We start from the raw sequence: 12,829 nt of genomic DNA on the forward strand, positions 1-12,829 counted from the left end.
GTACTAATTTTGGAGGTTCCGACACTGCAGGTGGGGAGAGACTTTGGACTCCTGGAGGCAGTACGTTGTTCTGGATTGCAACGCCGGTTATGATCTTCCTGTTAAAGGTAGTCACGACAGAGATAATCGAAGGTCTCGCGCAAGATCAAGCCTCGAGGTTAATGCTTTTGCCAAACCGACCGTATAATGCAGCCTTCAATTCTTGCATCTCCTCGCGTAGCTCGCCGAGCTTCTCTTCCACAGTCGAAACCTCACCATCAATGCGCTCGACGGAAGCCGTGAGCAGCTCCTGAACTTCGGGCACTGGCAGCGAGAAGAACGAGTCCCCTATCCGATACCTGCAAGCAATCAGCGAGGGTTGCGGCTTGTGAGCATGGATAATTTGTACGGGACTTTGTCGTCTTCATCTGCGAGTTCGAGCTCGCCGCTGATTTCCTCTAGATCCTCCTTGTCTTTCTGTAGTATGTCAATACATGTTCACTATTGGTGATTTTTTTGGGTAGGCCACGTACTTGTTTGACCTTGAGATCCTCCTCTAATCCCTTCTCGCGCGAGTGAAGTCTGGAGAAGCGATTGATCTTTTCTTGGTCTTCACGTCGGACTTCCTTTTCTTCGCCGATCGTGGCTTCCTCCTCTCGGGAGAGCTTTCCAAATTAGCCAAATGAGCATCATTGTGCTGGTTGTAGATACATACCATCCGCCTTGATAACATCTTGGATTGAGGGGGTTGTGTGCGTTCACAGTCGGCCAGATTTGGAGAGTGGTCGATGGTTTGTGAGCAGGGTTCAGGCAGGCAATTTTAGCCGGGGAAAGTCCTTGCATAAACGAGATGCATAATTCAAACCTTCGATTTCAACACTATCAGGATCAATGACATATCAACCAGTATTACTGGCGCTGGTAAAGGTGGAGATGAGTGGTTTAGAAGAYGAGAAACATTCAATTCGTAATCGAGTCAACGTAGAACCCGCTGAAGCAGATCGGGAAGCAGGAACCAGCCTTTATGCTCAGGATCCTACGAACCTACGAATCGTCGGAGTCCAGCACTCCTTGCACTCTTACCCTTGCCCTTTGACTTGGCTTCCAGAGGATGATCTTTCTCCCACTGCTCGTCATCTTTGTACGCATCGATTGCCGCCTGTAGGCTCCAATCGTTCTGCTGGAGATAAAGGGTAGCTACATCATATCTAACGGAAGGGGGTAAGCTGGTCAGCGATCATCAGCATCGAAAAGGCTTCGCTGATTGTAGGACTCACTCTGAGACCTTGCACGCCACCATCCACCGCCGCAGCTTGTTCTTCTTTGCCTCTTCCTCTTCGCCTTCTAGGGGTTGCGGTGAGAGCGATACACCTCCTTGGTAATATTCTCCAGGAATCAATATTGTTTTCCGCCCTTGAATGAGATGATCAGAAAAGACGTTGTTCGCTTTCCGAAGAATGTTGATCGGCACGCCATAGGCAAGTGATAACGATGTTATAGTATCGCTTGGTCTTAGAAAGTGAAGTGTATCACTTGATTTCTCCTGCGTGGGTTGTACAGCTTGATGTGCCGAGTATGCTGGCAAATCATCATCTTCTACGACCGTGCTGGAAGACCGGCAATCGTCCAAAGTGGAGTACGCAGGAGGTTCTTTTAATCCTTGGGGCAGTAAAGACGGGGCATTTGTAATCTGACAGTGTGGACAATAGCTTTCGTATCTTTTGTTCGAATTTAAACACCGGGAGCAGATTTGCCTCCCACAGCACTGTAGATATCGACCTGGCAACAGAGGTTTCTCGCTCATGGATGCATCTGGGCTACCAAAGGGAAGAGCGCAGGTGGAACAGGAGTCTGACATGATGGGTTTCGAAATATGGTGCCGTGGCGGGGGCGTGTAAGTTGAAGTCGAAGTTCGATGATGATGAGGACGTTCACGCTCACCTCCAGCTGCACGCACGTTGCACTCACAGGATCCGGTATCCGATCGGCCCGGTCCGATAGATTGGATCCGCCCCACCGCGGTCGCCACCTTGAAAGTGAGACGGACTTCGCGCTTTCATCGTTCCCGATTCGCATCATCTCTGTTTCCTCTTCGCATAATTCATCTCACCCTCAGACGCTCCTTCAAACAAATTACCAGCACACCAGCATCTTGCCTTTCGCCTGCTCTTTTCAATCGATCTGTACACCCCAAAACGACCGACCGACCCGCTCCTTCCTCTACTGCAAATCTCTCCTGGTCGCGTGCACTTCATTGTTGTTCCTTTGCGCTATTGCGGCAGAGCTGAGCTTTCGAACCAGCCCCGCGCCTTTCGGCGCCATCAGAGTGCATACCACAGCATAATATACAGCAAGACACAACAACGTCGCCATGGCCAACACGACCGCCATGTCCGACTTGCCGCCGCTTCCAGACTATACCATGAAGCCGCTCCCGCCCCTTGTCCCCGGCATTCCCGATGCCTACACCACCCTCGTATTGCCGGTGATCGCATACTGGGCAGTATCAATGCTGTTCCACTTGGTCGATGAGTGGGATCTGTTCCCGCAGTATCGTCTGCACACACCCGCCGAGGTGCTCAAGAGGAATCACGTCAGCAGATGGGATGTGTTCCGGGATGTGATCATCCAGCAGGTTATTCAGACGATGTTTGGTCTGGTCCTTGCATTAATCGACCCGGTGCCGGAGTATGGAAAGGAGGACTATGACGTGGCATGGTGGGCTCAGAATGTTCGAATCGCACAGAGGGCTCTACCTGTTGCGCTGGTCACCCTTGGCCTGGATGTCAAGTCCGTTGCAAGCAATTTGAGTGCATCCCATGCTATGCTGGCCGGAGCCTTGTCTGGAGGAGTCTATCCAAATCTCACACAGACGGTCATGGTCTTGGGAGAGCCAACTTCTGTACCCGCGTTTGCCAACTGGGAGATTTTGATCGCAAAGACGATATACTACTTCCTGGTCCCTGGCTTGCAATTCTTCCTGGCCACATTGGTGGTCGACACATGGCAGTATTTTCTTCACCGAGCCATGCACATGAACAAGTTTCTGTATACAACCTTCCACAGTCGCCATCATCGACTGTATGTTCCATATGCATACGGCGCGCTTTACAACCATCCAGTTGAGGGCTTTGCTTTGGATACTCTAGGGACTGGCATCGCATATCTGGTAACCGGCATGACCGTCCGACAAAGCATGTGGTTCTTCACCATGTCCACCATTAAGACCGTTGATGATCACTGTGGATATGCATTCCCATGGGACCCGCTGCAGCACTTGACAAGCAACAATGCTGGATACCATGATGTGYACCATCAGAGCTGGGGAATCAAGACGAACTTTTCTCAGCCATTCTTTACTTTTTGGGACAGTCTACTGGGCACTAAATGGACCGGGGGAGATGTGAGCGCTCGCTACGAAAGGGCTAGAGTAGCCGCACAGAAGAAGTTGGACGCGGATGCCACCTCAGGGTCCATAGCTGGGGAGGTCAGCGAAAACGCAGCTGGTGAGAAGCTTTATGCCGACGACGCATCAAATGCGTCTATGTTAGCGCAGAACGCGAGGACAGTCGCAGAGTCTCAGTCAAATAAGGCTTCCAACCAGGCCGCAGCTTCAAGGCAGCAGATCCTCGACGACCCTAAGAGTGGTGGCATAAGCGTGCTTGTCGAAGAGTCTGCCGAGGAAGTCCGAGCGAAGTCAAGACAGAGCACTCGCAGACGGAAGGCGAACTCGGGACTGAAAGGGCTTGCTGATAGAGTAGGGGAGTCCTTGCACGGGAAAGGTACAGGTGTTTTAGGCGTTGAAAGCCGACGGAGATAAATATCGTAATTCCTAATCATTCTAGCTAGATTTGGCAGACCACAGTAGCTGTTCCCATCATGTTGATGCAACCCATCGGGCCATTGGGTAAGACATTCGAGCTCCCGCATTTGATTCAGAATTCATTCAGCAGCTGGGGATCGGTCGGTCTAATTACCTAGGTAGGTAGGGACCGGGGATATCAGAAAGGATGGATGTTGGATGAGGGAAACGATGTTTGACTACGAAACATCTTATCTTCTTCCTATTTTGGTGCTAGCATAGCATGCCTTGAGAGGCAGAACCACACATGCCATTCGGGCTTTGCACGTGTCTCCAGGGACAACCCCACTTGACATCTCAAACCCACCCAAGGCACTCACYAGCAGACAAGACTTCCACAAGCGCTGTCGAAGCAGGCGAGGCATGTCTAATCAAGACTTTCTGATTCGCCATGGAGATGCTTGTGCCGCGTGGCACAGCGTGGTATTGGGAAGCCACTGCTATCAGACGCCTACCTATGTTATGTCATCGTGTCAAAGGAAGCACGAAGCTCCGGGCATGGGTGGGTTACATGGCGGAAAAAGGTTTGCGGCAAGAACGTGTCGTGTGTCTGTGCGAGAGGTGTAAATACCTATGAAACTCGAGCCTGCCCTCATTGTGAGCGTGTCCTGTTCGTGAGAGTGTCACGCCATCGACAATGAAGACCACTCTGCTTTCCGCTTTGCTGTCCTGTTCAGTCCTTGTACAGTCAAAATGGACCAACAACTTGAACTACCGCTCGCCTTCGGAGCACCACCCTGGTCTTGGGATATCACTTCACAAGGTCAACAAGAGAAACACGTAAGTTGAAGCACGACATGCTACCTGCAACACGCTGACTTTGGTAGACCAGAGAAGCATTTCACCGCTGAGCAGCTCAACTTCACCCATGGAGTGGCCTCGGGAGATCCGCACCCAAATTCCGTCATCCTCTGGACGAGGGCATCTCCCATGTTTGACAATGTGGCCAGCAATTCAACCGTCACTGGTTATGCGCCTCTCTACGGCCACGGACCATTGCAAGTCAGCACCGCTCCGGTTTGTGTCGAATACAAAGTRGCAAAGACAGCAGACTTCAAGGATGTTGAAAGCTGTGGCAAGGCCTACACTTCCAGTGATATTGACTACACCGTAAAGGTCGAGGCGAAGAACTTGACTGCGTGGACACGCTATTACTACCAGTCGGTTCACCCACCAACCAAATACGCGGCGAGGTACTGATTTAGCATGCTCAGGTTCAACGTCTGTGACAGCAATAAGACCAGCCCTCTCGGACGAACAAAGACGACTCCCGCTGAGAATGACCTCGTCGCGAAAGTTGGGCTGGCCATCTACTCGTGTGCCAACTTCCCATTTGGCTTCTTCAATGCGTATGGCAATGCGGCTCGTAAAGATAGCGTGGATTTCGTTGTTCACCTCGGGGACTACATCTACGAATCTGCCGGAGATGGAGATTATGGCGACGGATCCAGTATCGATCGTATTCCCAAGCCCGAGTCTGTCATTTTTACCCTTCAGGACTACCGCCAAAGGCACGCGACCTATCGTACTGATCAGGATCTCCTGCTCTCGCACGCCACCTACCCCTGGATCCCGGTAAGTATTTTGAGATTCGCAAGGTCTACCCCTCTAATCATTGTTGAGTGCAGGTGTGGGATGACCATGAAGTGTCTGACAACACATACCGTGATGGAGCTGCCGAGTTGAACAATACCGAAGCTTCTTTTGTCATGGATGGCGGTGTTTCCGTGGACCAACGCAAGATGAATGCCGTGCGAGCGTACTTTGAGTGGATGCCCATCCGCCAGGTCGAGATGGATGACGGGCTTCGCATCTGGAGATCATTCAAGATCGGCTCACTGTTCGACTTGATCATGCTTGATACCAGACAGTACGACCGTAGCATTACTGACCTTTATTGGAACACCGATTACATTCACGAGATCTCCAATGACGCTAGTAGGTCATTGATGGGTCCTCGCCAGGAGAATTGGTGAGCGCTGTGCATCGATCCATCACCGTCGACGTCAAACTGATCAAATAGGTTCTATAACACACTGGGAGAGTCAGCTACGCGTGGTGCACGTTGGAGAGTCATTGGCTCCCAGACCGTGTTCTCCAAGGTCAACGAAAGCGTTGCTTTTGGCAACACAAACCCTCTCGATTACGATGCCTGGGATGGATATCAAGCCAACCGTAACCGGACCTTGAATTTCCTGACGGCGAACGACATTGGAAACAACATCGTCATTGCTGTACGTCAATTTGAAAGGCTAGGTTGCAATCCTTCGGTATACCGATAGGGCCCTCTCGAGGCGGTGGTCTTGGCTCATCTCAGAGGAATGATGAATGTTGGTCTCCAACAAGAATCATCGTTCCTGAGAAGAAGAGCGCGGAGATTGCCCCACGAGAGAGCCGTGGAACCCGGATGCAAAAGGGCACGTTGAACATCTTGCTGACCTCCATCTGTCTATAGGGCGACAGTCATGCCTCTTGGGTATCTGATCTAGTCTGGCTCGACCATGTAAGCTCCAACAACACCATATCGGACAAATAGATATGCTGACCACGAACAGGCCAACTACTCCTCGGAGACAGGAGCTGGAGGTCTAGGTGTAGAGTTCGCCGGCTCGGCCGTCTCTTCACCCTGCCCCTATGGCCAGAACATCACACTCAAAAGTGCGAACAACTTCAGTGATGCTCTCGAAGGTAACTTACTGAACTCCCATGTAACTGGACTACTGAGCATATCCTTAGCTGACTGCAACTACCTTAGCCGCGAATCCCGAACTTCACTGGAATGATCTCTACTACCGCGGATACTTCGAACTCCAACTTTCGTACGATGAAGTCAATGCTTCTTTCTTTGGACTGCCCACCATCATTACTCGCAACCCGCTCGAGATCTCGCTCGCCAACTTCACTGTCAAGAGTGGAGCGAACCGACTCTCGCGGCCGATTGCGGGTGGTATCGCGGAGAGTGGCAGTTTGAAGGGAGGTATGATTTCGCAGACGAATGTTACGAATAACACGGAGACTGGAGAGTATACAATCAGTCATGAGAATGTGGAGGACATTTGATTGATAGCGCTACGACAGCACTTGAAAGGACGGCAGAGTACCGAACAATGTACACAGTCTTAGCATATAATATCCGCGAGAACGGCTCTAGCTGATCTCAGAGTGTGGTACCTTAACATGACGCACCTCGTCCACCCAATCTCCCCGCAGCACATGGGAGAAACTACATCTTGTTTTTCGCCTCTCTCAGCGCCGCCATCACTCCAATGCGGTCCGTCTGACCAGTAAACTTCTGAACAACCGGGTCCTGAAATCCCTCAATTAGCACAGTTGATTACGCTCTCAGGGCATATCAGACTTACGTCCAAACGCATGAAAACATTATGTTTCTTCTCATCTCCAATGGTGAATTTGCCCTGAGTCTGCTTGTTCGACGTCGCGAACTGTTCCAGATTCTTGATAGCCTCCGACTGGCTGACCGTCACGCCGAATTTGACATTGCCCTTTGTGTACTCGTGGCCCGGCTGCGATGATAATTTTCCGTCAGTGGATGATCGCATGTCTTCGAAAGAAGATATCTCATAGACAAGAAGAAGAAAAGATACGTACGTAGACTTTGGTGTCTTCAGGCAGGGTAGCAAGGACTTTATTGAGAGCGAAGTCCATCTCCTCTGCGGACCCTTCAAAGAAACGTCCACAACCTGTAGGAGACAGATTCAGCATGTAAGTCCGAGGATTGATTTCGGGGGCTTGAGAGACGTACCGCCAATGAATAAGGTGTCGCCGGTGAAGACAGCACGATCATCGCCGTCCTCGAACAGGAAGCAGATGCTGTCTTGTGTGTGGCAAGGGGTGTGAAATGCCTTGACGTTGATGTTCGCGCCGATCTTGAAAGATGAGCCATGGGGTGGGACAGTCGAGACGTTTGTGCAGTCTTTGCCACCAATGATGGGGACGTTGTAGGATTTCAGCTGAGGAAATGAATCRGCGTGAGAGTATGAGTTTGTGGTCAAAGTATCTTACCATCTCGACGTTTCCTCCGGCGTGATCATGGTGACTGTGTGACAAATCAGTACTGCAAATGAACAGAGATGCAGGGACAACGTACTGGTGCGTGTTGACGATGTTGGTCAGCTTCGTTCCGCTGTCCACAGCCTTCTTGATCGTAGGCAAGACTCTATAATAAACAATGAGTATTCACGTCTCGACTACTTCAAGCTTAGAAAAAAACTGACTCGGATGGATTCGCAGGATCAATAATCACAGCCTCTTTAGTCTTGTCGTCGGTGACGAGGTCTGCCGCCAAGATATCAATCAGCAAAGAGCAAGTGAGCAGCCGAAGAAAGGAGCCATACAAGCGTAGTTGTTACCGCTTCCCTCCCCTATATAGAAGCGTTAGTCATCGTATACAATAGCACCTTGATGGCCCATTATCCTTACACATGGGAATGCTTTCGATATGCATTTTGCGTGCGGAGACGGATGGTTTCTTGGGCAACGAATCAGCACGAAAATATAAGATGAGAAAGGCAATGCCTACAGCAAAGATTGCAGTTGCGAGGGGGCGTTTGGTCAATTGCCTAGTAGCGGTCAACAAACTCATCAGCGGCAGGGGCAATGTTCGACGGCGATGGAGTACTGTAGATGTAGCTGTAGGTACTTGACTCCTAGATTTATCCGAGCTGATGATGGGAAGCGATGACGTGTGAGCTCGGCATCACTTGCAACACGGACAATGTAGACTGCAGATCCACCCTCCTGTTTGAAAGGAGTATAAGACATCTACAATTAAGAGAATGACCGTGTCATGTTTTCTTTATAATATCAAGTACTGCTCGTTTCCTCATCCATGAGATATAGATGTCACTACAGCTGCCATGAGTAGTCTATGGATTCTTCCCCATCACTTCTGGCGCCCTTCCTCTTCCTAAGGTGGAGATGTGTGATGCTCCTGTCGTCGACTCTAGACTCATAAATCGTTAGTCATTTGCAGCAATCGTGAGCTGTCAATCGGCATATCTGTATTAGCACGTTCCATTCCTTCGACATCAAGTCTTCGTTCTCGTTCTCCCTTTCGCTCTGCCGCCAACGGCTGAACGAGAACTGCTGTCCTTGACGGTCCCCACACTCGCCACACGTTTGCCCACACCATCATCCTGCAGCATCGTTGTCCCCATCTTCYCGCTCATCTGCTTTCGGTGCGCCTCCGCTTCGGGAGTATCGTAGCCAAGCTGGGTACTGGGCGGAAGTGCTGGTATGGGGTTGGCATAGTCGAATCCATCAGCAGCGGAGTTCTCTTCGAAAACATCTGACGGCATCGATGGCGCTGCAGCTGCGGATCCGGAGCGATTGGAGATGCTGCTGATGTTGCGGCCAAGAGGTCTGGACTTTCGCTTCGGAGGCATCGAGGGATTAGTGGTACCCGAAGCAGACTGTCGCTTCAAAAACTCAGCAAGCTCGTTTGTGAGGTTGTGATTTAGTTGCGCCGGAGCGAGACGGTCCTGCTTGAGTGGACTGCGGTTCGGACTGTGTGGCACTGGGAGAGCCTCAATTTCGGTAATGTTTGCGACGATGTCTTCTGCATCTTTTTCAACATGATTCGACTCTACGCTTCTCTCAGCTTTTTGCTGCGAGGTATTGGGCGATATCTCGCGGAGGCCCTTGGGGCGGCCTTGAGACGAGTCCTTCGCAGTGCCCAGCCAAGCAGACTCGTTTTCCAACTGCGCTGCTGGCTCCATCTCTTCGTCGTTTTCGCTGTCATTGTCTTCCAATATAAATGGCCCGGWTTGAGGCTCGTGACGCTTGGACGGCTTGGACATCTCGCTTGGCTCCACAAGCACACTTCCTATGGAAGGCTTCATGACCAACAGTGGAGTCGCATGTCGCTTGCGGGTATTCGAAAGTCGCTTGGGTTGGAAGTCATCTGCTCTAATTGAGTGTTAGTATGGGGTGTTGGTACATCAACATGGGCTTGCACCGCCAATGCGTACCTTCTGAACGAATCGCCTAGTCTTCGAGGCTGTACGGCATTGCTGGGAGACAGATCACTAGCAGCAGGGCTACCACTGTATTCGGAAGAGTCAAACGCAGGCAAGCTGATCCTATATCGCTCGATTGACACCTTCTCTTTCGACTTCAGCGAGTTCCAGAGCCAGTCCATCGTCACCACTGGTATACGATGCTTGGAGGCATACATAGCCTTGTCTTTTTTGACATTCTTGGACCCGGATACAAGAACGGACGTTGATGATTGCAGCTGCTCCTGGTAGATTGCTCCTACCAACGCCACGACTTCAGCCGTTTGTCGCAGATCCACGGAGTCAAACCCAGTCGTTGCAATAGTCATGCCTTGGAATGCATGCACAATGCCATCCGTGTACGGTTGGCTGAGAGCGTCTTCTTGTGGGTCAAGACTTCGCTTGAAGTGAATGCACCGTTCTATCCACCATTCGGTGACGAGAATCGTTCCCTCCGGTATGGCTGGCAATTTCGTCGGCGTTGCGTGCGGCATGAGCAGGATCGAGGCCTTGAAAAAGGCATTGAGGGATGCTGCTTCGAGAGCTTCTGACGACTCAACAACCACCGCACCGTTCGGCTGAAGGTAGGACAGAAGCTTCTCCTTTCTCGTTGAATCGAATCCATGAATGAGAACATAGAATCCGGCGAAAAGACCCTCTGGACGGTTTGGGGGATGGTTCTCGGCTGATTCAACGATCTCGAGAGCGTGAGGCCGCTGCGGAGCAACTGGATCATCCTTCAGCGTCTGACTGTCTTCGTTCCAGATGTCCATCTCGGTGGCGTCAACTTGCACTTCGTGCTCCGAAACGCTCTTCCACAGGTCCTGACTCTGTCCCTCCAGCCGTCGGCTCGCAATCCTCCTCATCTTCCTTGGCCCATCCTTCTCGCCCACGGCAGCCTGCTCAGCCTCCCGAGCTCTCTTTGCCAGGTTGGCTCTTCGGGGCTCGATTCGGTAGGCACCGATACCTTGCTGCTCCAGCGGACACTCGGGTAGATAGTAGCTCTCGTCCAGAGCCATGCCACGGCGTAAGCTGTCCTCGAGCCACTTGACACCGACCACCTTTATGCCCCATTGCTTGGCATATGTATATTTGGTACCTTCCGGCTTTGCGGCAATCAAATGTGTCACTTGCCTGACAAGATCGCCTGTGTATGCTGCACCGTTGCTGCGAATCGTCTGCTCCAGCTGTCGTCTCACGTTCAGGTCTTCAAAGCCCGTCACGCACAGTTTCAATCCAAACAGAGCCGGCAACGTGTGTTCCCGCTGCAGAGCCTCCAGATCCACCTCCTCGTCTGCCATCCATGCATCCCGTACCGCGTCTATGAATCCTGGGCTCAGCGCGCGAATGTCGGGGCGGTCCTTTGCGACGTAGCGATACTTGGGAGTGTCGATGCTGCCCACAACGAGATGTGTAAMGTCAGAAGTGAGGTCCAACTTATGAACGGCTCCCATCTGTACCGCGGCCTCGGCGAGGTTAGTCTGATGCAAGTCCAGGTCGTCAGCGAGGTGCAATTGTAAGGCGAGAGTCGATTTACTGACTCGAACTTCCTGCGCGAGAGCAGTGCAGCAGAGCACAACACCATGGAGAGGTGATTCGGCGTCTGAGAGGAAGGATTAGTACTGGAAGAGATGTTATGCACATATCGTAACGTACTTGAGCCGACATCGCGCGCCATTGCTGGCCAAAATAATCGTTGTGGTGTTGATGTGTCGCGAGCGCGTCCACCTACTATACTTTGACGCGAAGCTTCGCCCGACGGAGCCAGGTCCGTGCGAGATTCTACACGAGACGAAACAAACAGGATGGTAGGTATTATTCACCATGCTACAGTCGTTGGTTTCCAGAATTCAGTATGATAGCAAACATAGGCSAGGCACTGGAGAGACTTTGATACCCATGACTTCGAGAAATTCTGACATCTCACATCGTCTCCCTTTTTGTACATCCATTCCATATATTCAGCGGGCATCTTGTTGGCGCAGTGCACAGCAGCCGTACCTATGGAGAGAGTTTCTGGTGTTATTCTTACACTCCTGACCAGACATATTCACCAAAGAGAATATCTCTGTGCCTCTGTGTTGGTGCTGTCCTTTATATTTCAAGTTTACTCATTCAGCACCGCGTCCATAGACTGAACCTCCCGGAGCTGACTGCCACCCACTTGGCTCGGCACCGGCTTCGGCTCTTCAACCTTRACATTCGCGAAGCCAGCGTGCTCGTCATGCTTCTTGTAGTAGTAGCTTCCTTCCCGTGGCTTCATTCCTTCACTGATACCCTCCAACACCGTCTGCGCGATCCGCTCGATCCCAGCCGCGTGACACCCATCCCGATTCCAGATCTGCACCAACATGCTGTTGAACCTCACACCCAAACTAACACCACAAATATCGTCTCTGAAAATCTGACGGGCGGGATCTTCAACAGCGTTCTGCAGCTGCTCACCAATCGCCATCATGCAAATCTCCTTCCAAAAGTCGCCCGCTTGACTCTTGGGTACACGAAACGTCCAGCTTCCACCGCGTGCATTCCGTGGATCTTCCCAGACCGGCTTCACGCCCTTGTGGAAGAGATGCACAGAGTCGCGAAGCTTGAGTTGGGCAACATCAAAATTATTGAAGACGCTCCAGAATTGACGAACATCGTTGATGTGGGCGAGAGGCTCAAGACGATCTTCGTAAGTGCCAGGTGGGGTGTCGTGTGAGTCAGGGTTGGCGGCGCGGTCTTGACGGTCATGCCAAAAGTCCCAGCCGTGGACAAGAGGAGGAGCGCGATTCTTCTGCAGGCGGCTTTGCAAGAAGTTGAGCATTTCAGCGCCGCGAGCTGGAGAGGTCGTCGCCGCGCCCTCCTCAGCTTGGATGCCAGGTAGGCCAGCGACCTGAACCCGCGGTAGATTGGCCATTTTTCTTGTGTTGCGTGAGATTGAGATGCGTAAGTGAAGGTCTTGTTTTCTTGAGTTGAGGACAAAGAA

The 12,829-nt window shown here is 51.5% G+C and overlaps 6 protein-coding genes; 2 read left to right on the forward strand and 4 right to left on the reverse strand.

Moving 5' to 3' along the window:
- Positions 1-145: 145 nt before the first annotated feature.
- RCC_04728 (probable prefoldin subunit 4) lies at positions 146-712 on the reverse strand (the record flags this gene model as incomplete). XM_023770005.1 has 4 exons in its annotated part: positions 146-338; positions 389-456; positions 513-644; positions 695-712. The coding sequence occupies 4 exons, from the start codon at positions 710-712 to the stop codon at positions 146-148; spliced, it is 411 nt and encodes a 136-aa protein (XP_023625773.1).
- Positions 713-2,350: 1,638 nt separating this feature from the next.
- RCC_04729 (related to sphingolipid hydroxylase) lies at positions 2,351-3,799 on the forward strand (the record flags this gene model as incomplete). Its single annotated transcript, XM_023770006.1, has 1 exon — positions 2,351-3,799. The coding sequence occupies one exon, from the start codon at positions 2,351-2,353 to the stop codon at positions 3,797-3,799; it is 1,449 nt and encodes a 482-aa protein (XP_023625774.1).
- A 679-nt stretch (positions 3,800-4,478) lies between these two features.
- On the forward strand, positions 4,479-6,901 carry RCC_04730 (probable alkaline phosphatase; the record flags this gene model as incomplete). XM_023770007.1 has 8 exons in its annotated part: positions 4,479-4,621; positions 4,669-5,001; positions 5,056-5,416; positions 5,470-5,813; positions 5,865-6,075; positions 6,297-6,344; positions 6,397-6,529; positions 6,597-6,901. The coding sequence occupies 8 exons, from the start codon at positions 4,479-4,481 to the stop codon at positions 6,899-6,901; spliced, it is 1,878 nt and encodes a 625-aa protein (XP_023625775.1).
- Positions 6,902-7,064: 163 nt separating this feature from the next.
- On the reverse strand, positions 7,065-8,306 carry RCC_04731 (probable glyoxylase; the record flags this gene model as incomplete). XM_023770008.1 has 9 exons in its annotated part: positions 7,065-7,148; positions 7,204-7,365; positions 7,451-7,542; positions 7,605-7,812; positions 7,865-7,898; positions 7,950-8,018; positions 8,077-8,137; positions 8,197-8,223; positions 8,282-8,306. 9 exons carry the CDS (start codon positions 8,304-8,306, stop codon positions 7,065-7,067), a joined length of 762 nt encoding a protein of 253 aa, XP_023625776.1.
- A 583-nt stretch (positions 8,307-8,889) lies between these two features.
- RCC_04732 (uncharacterized protein) lies at positions 8,890-11,536 on the reverse strand (the record flags this gene model as incomplete). XM_023770009.1 has 4 exons in its annotated part: positions 8,890-9,769; positions 9,832-11,339; positions 11,400-11,461; positions 11,515-11,536. 4 exons carry the CDS (start codon positions 11,534-11,536, stop codon positions 8,890-8,892), a joined length of 2,472 nt encoding a protein of 823 aa, XP_023625777.1.
- A 429-nt stretch (positions 11,537-11,965) lies between these two features.
- On the reverse strand, positions 11,966-12,760 carry RCC_04733 (related to translation initiation factor 4e; the record flags this gene model as incomplete). The annotated part of the gene is made up of 1 exon (XM_023770010.1): positions 11,966-12,760. One exon carries the CDS (start codon positions 12,758-12,760, stop codon positions 11,966-11,968), a length of 795 nt encoding a protein of 264 aa, XP_023625778.1.
- Positions 12,761-12,829: the final 69 nt, after the last annotated feature.

The sequence above is a fragment of the Ramularia collo-cygni genome, assembly GCF_900074925.1.
Source record: "Ramularia collo-cygni strain URUG2 genome assembly, contig: RCC_scaffold06, whole genome shotgun sequence".
In the NCBI taxonomy this organism is placed as follows: Eukaryota; Fungi; Ascomycota; class Dothideomycetes; order Mycosphaerellales; family Mycosphaerellaceae; genus Ramularia; species Ramularia collo-cygni.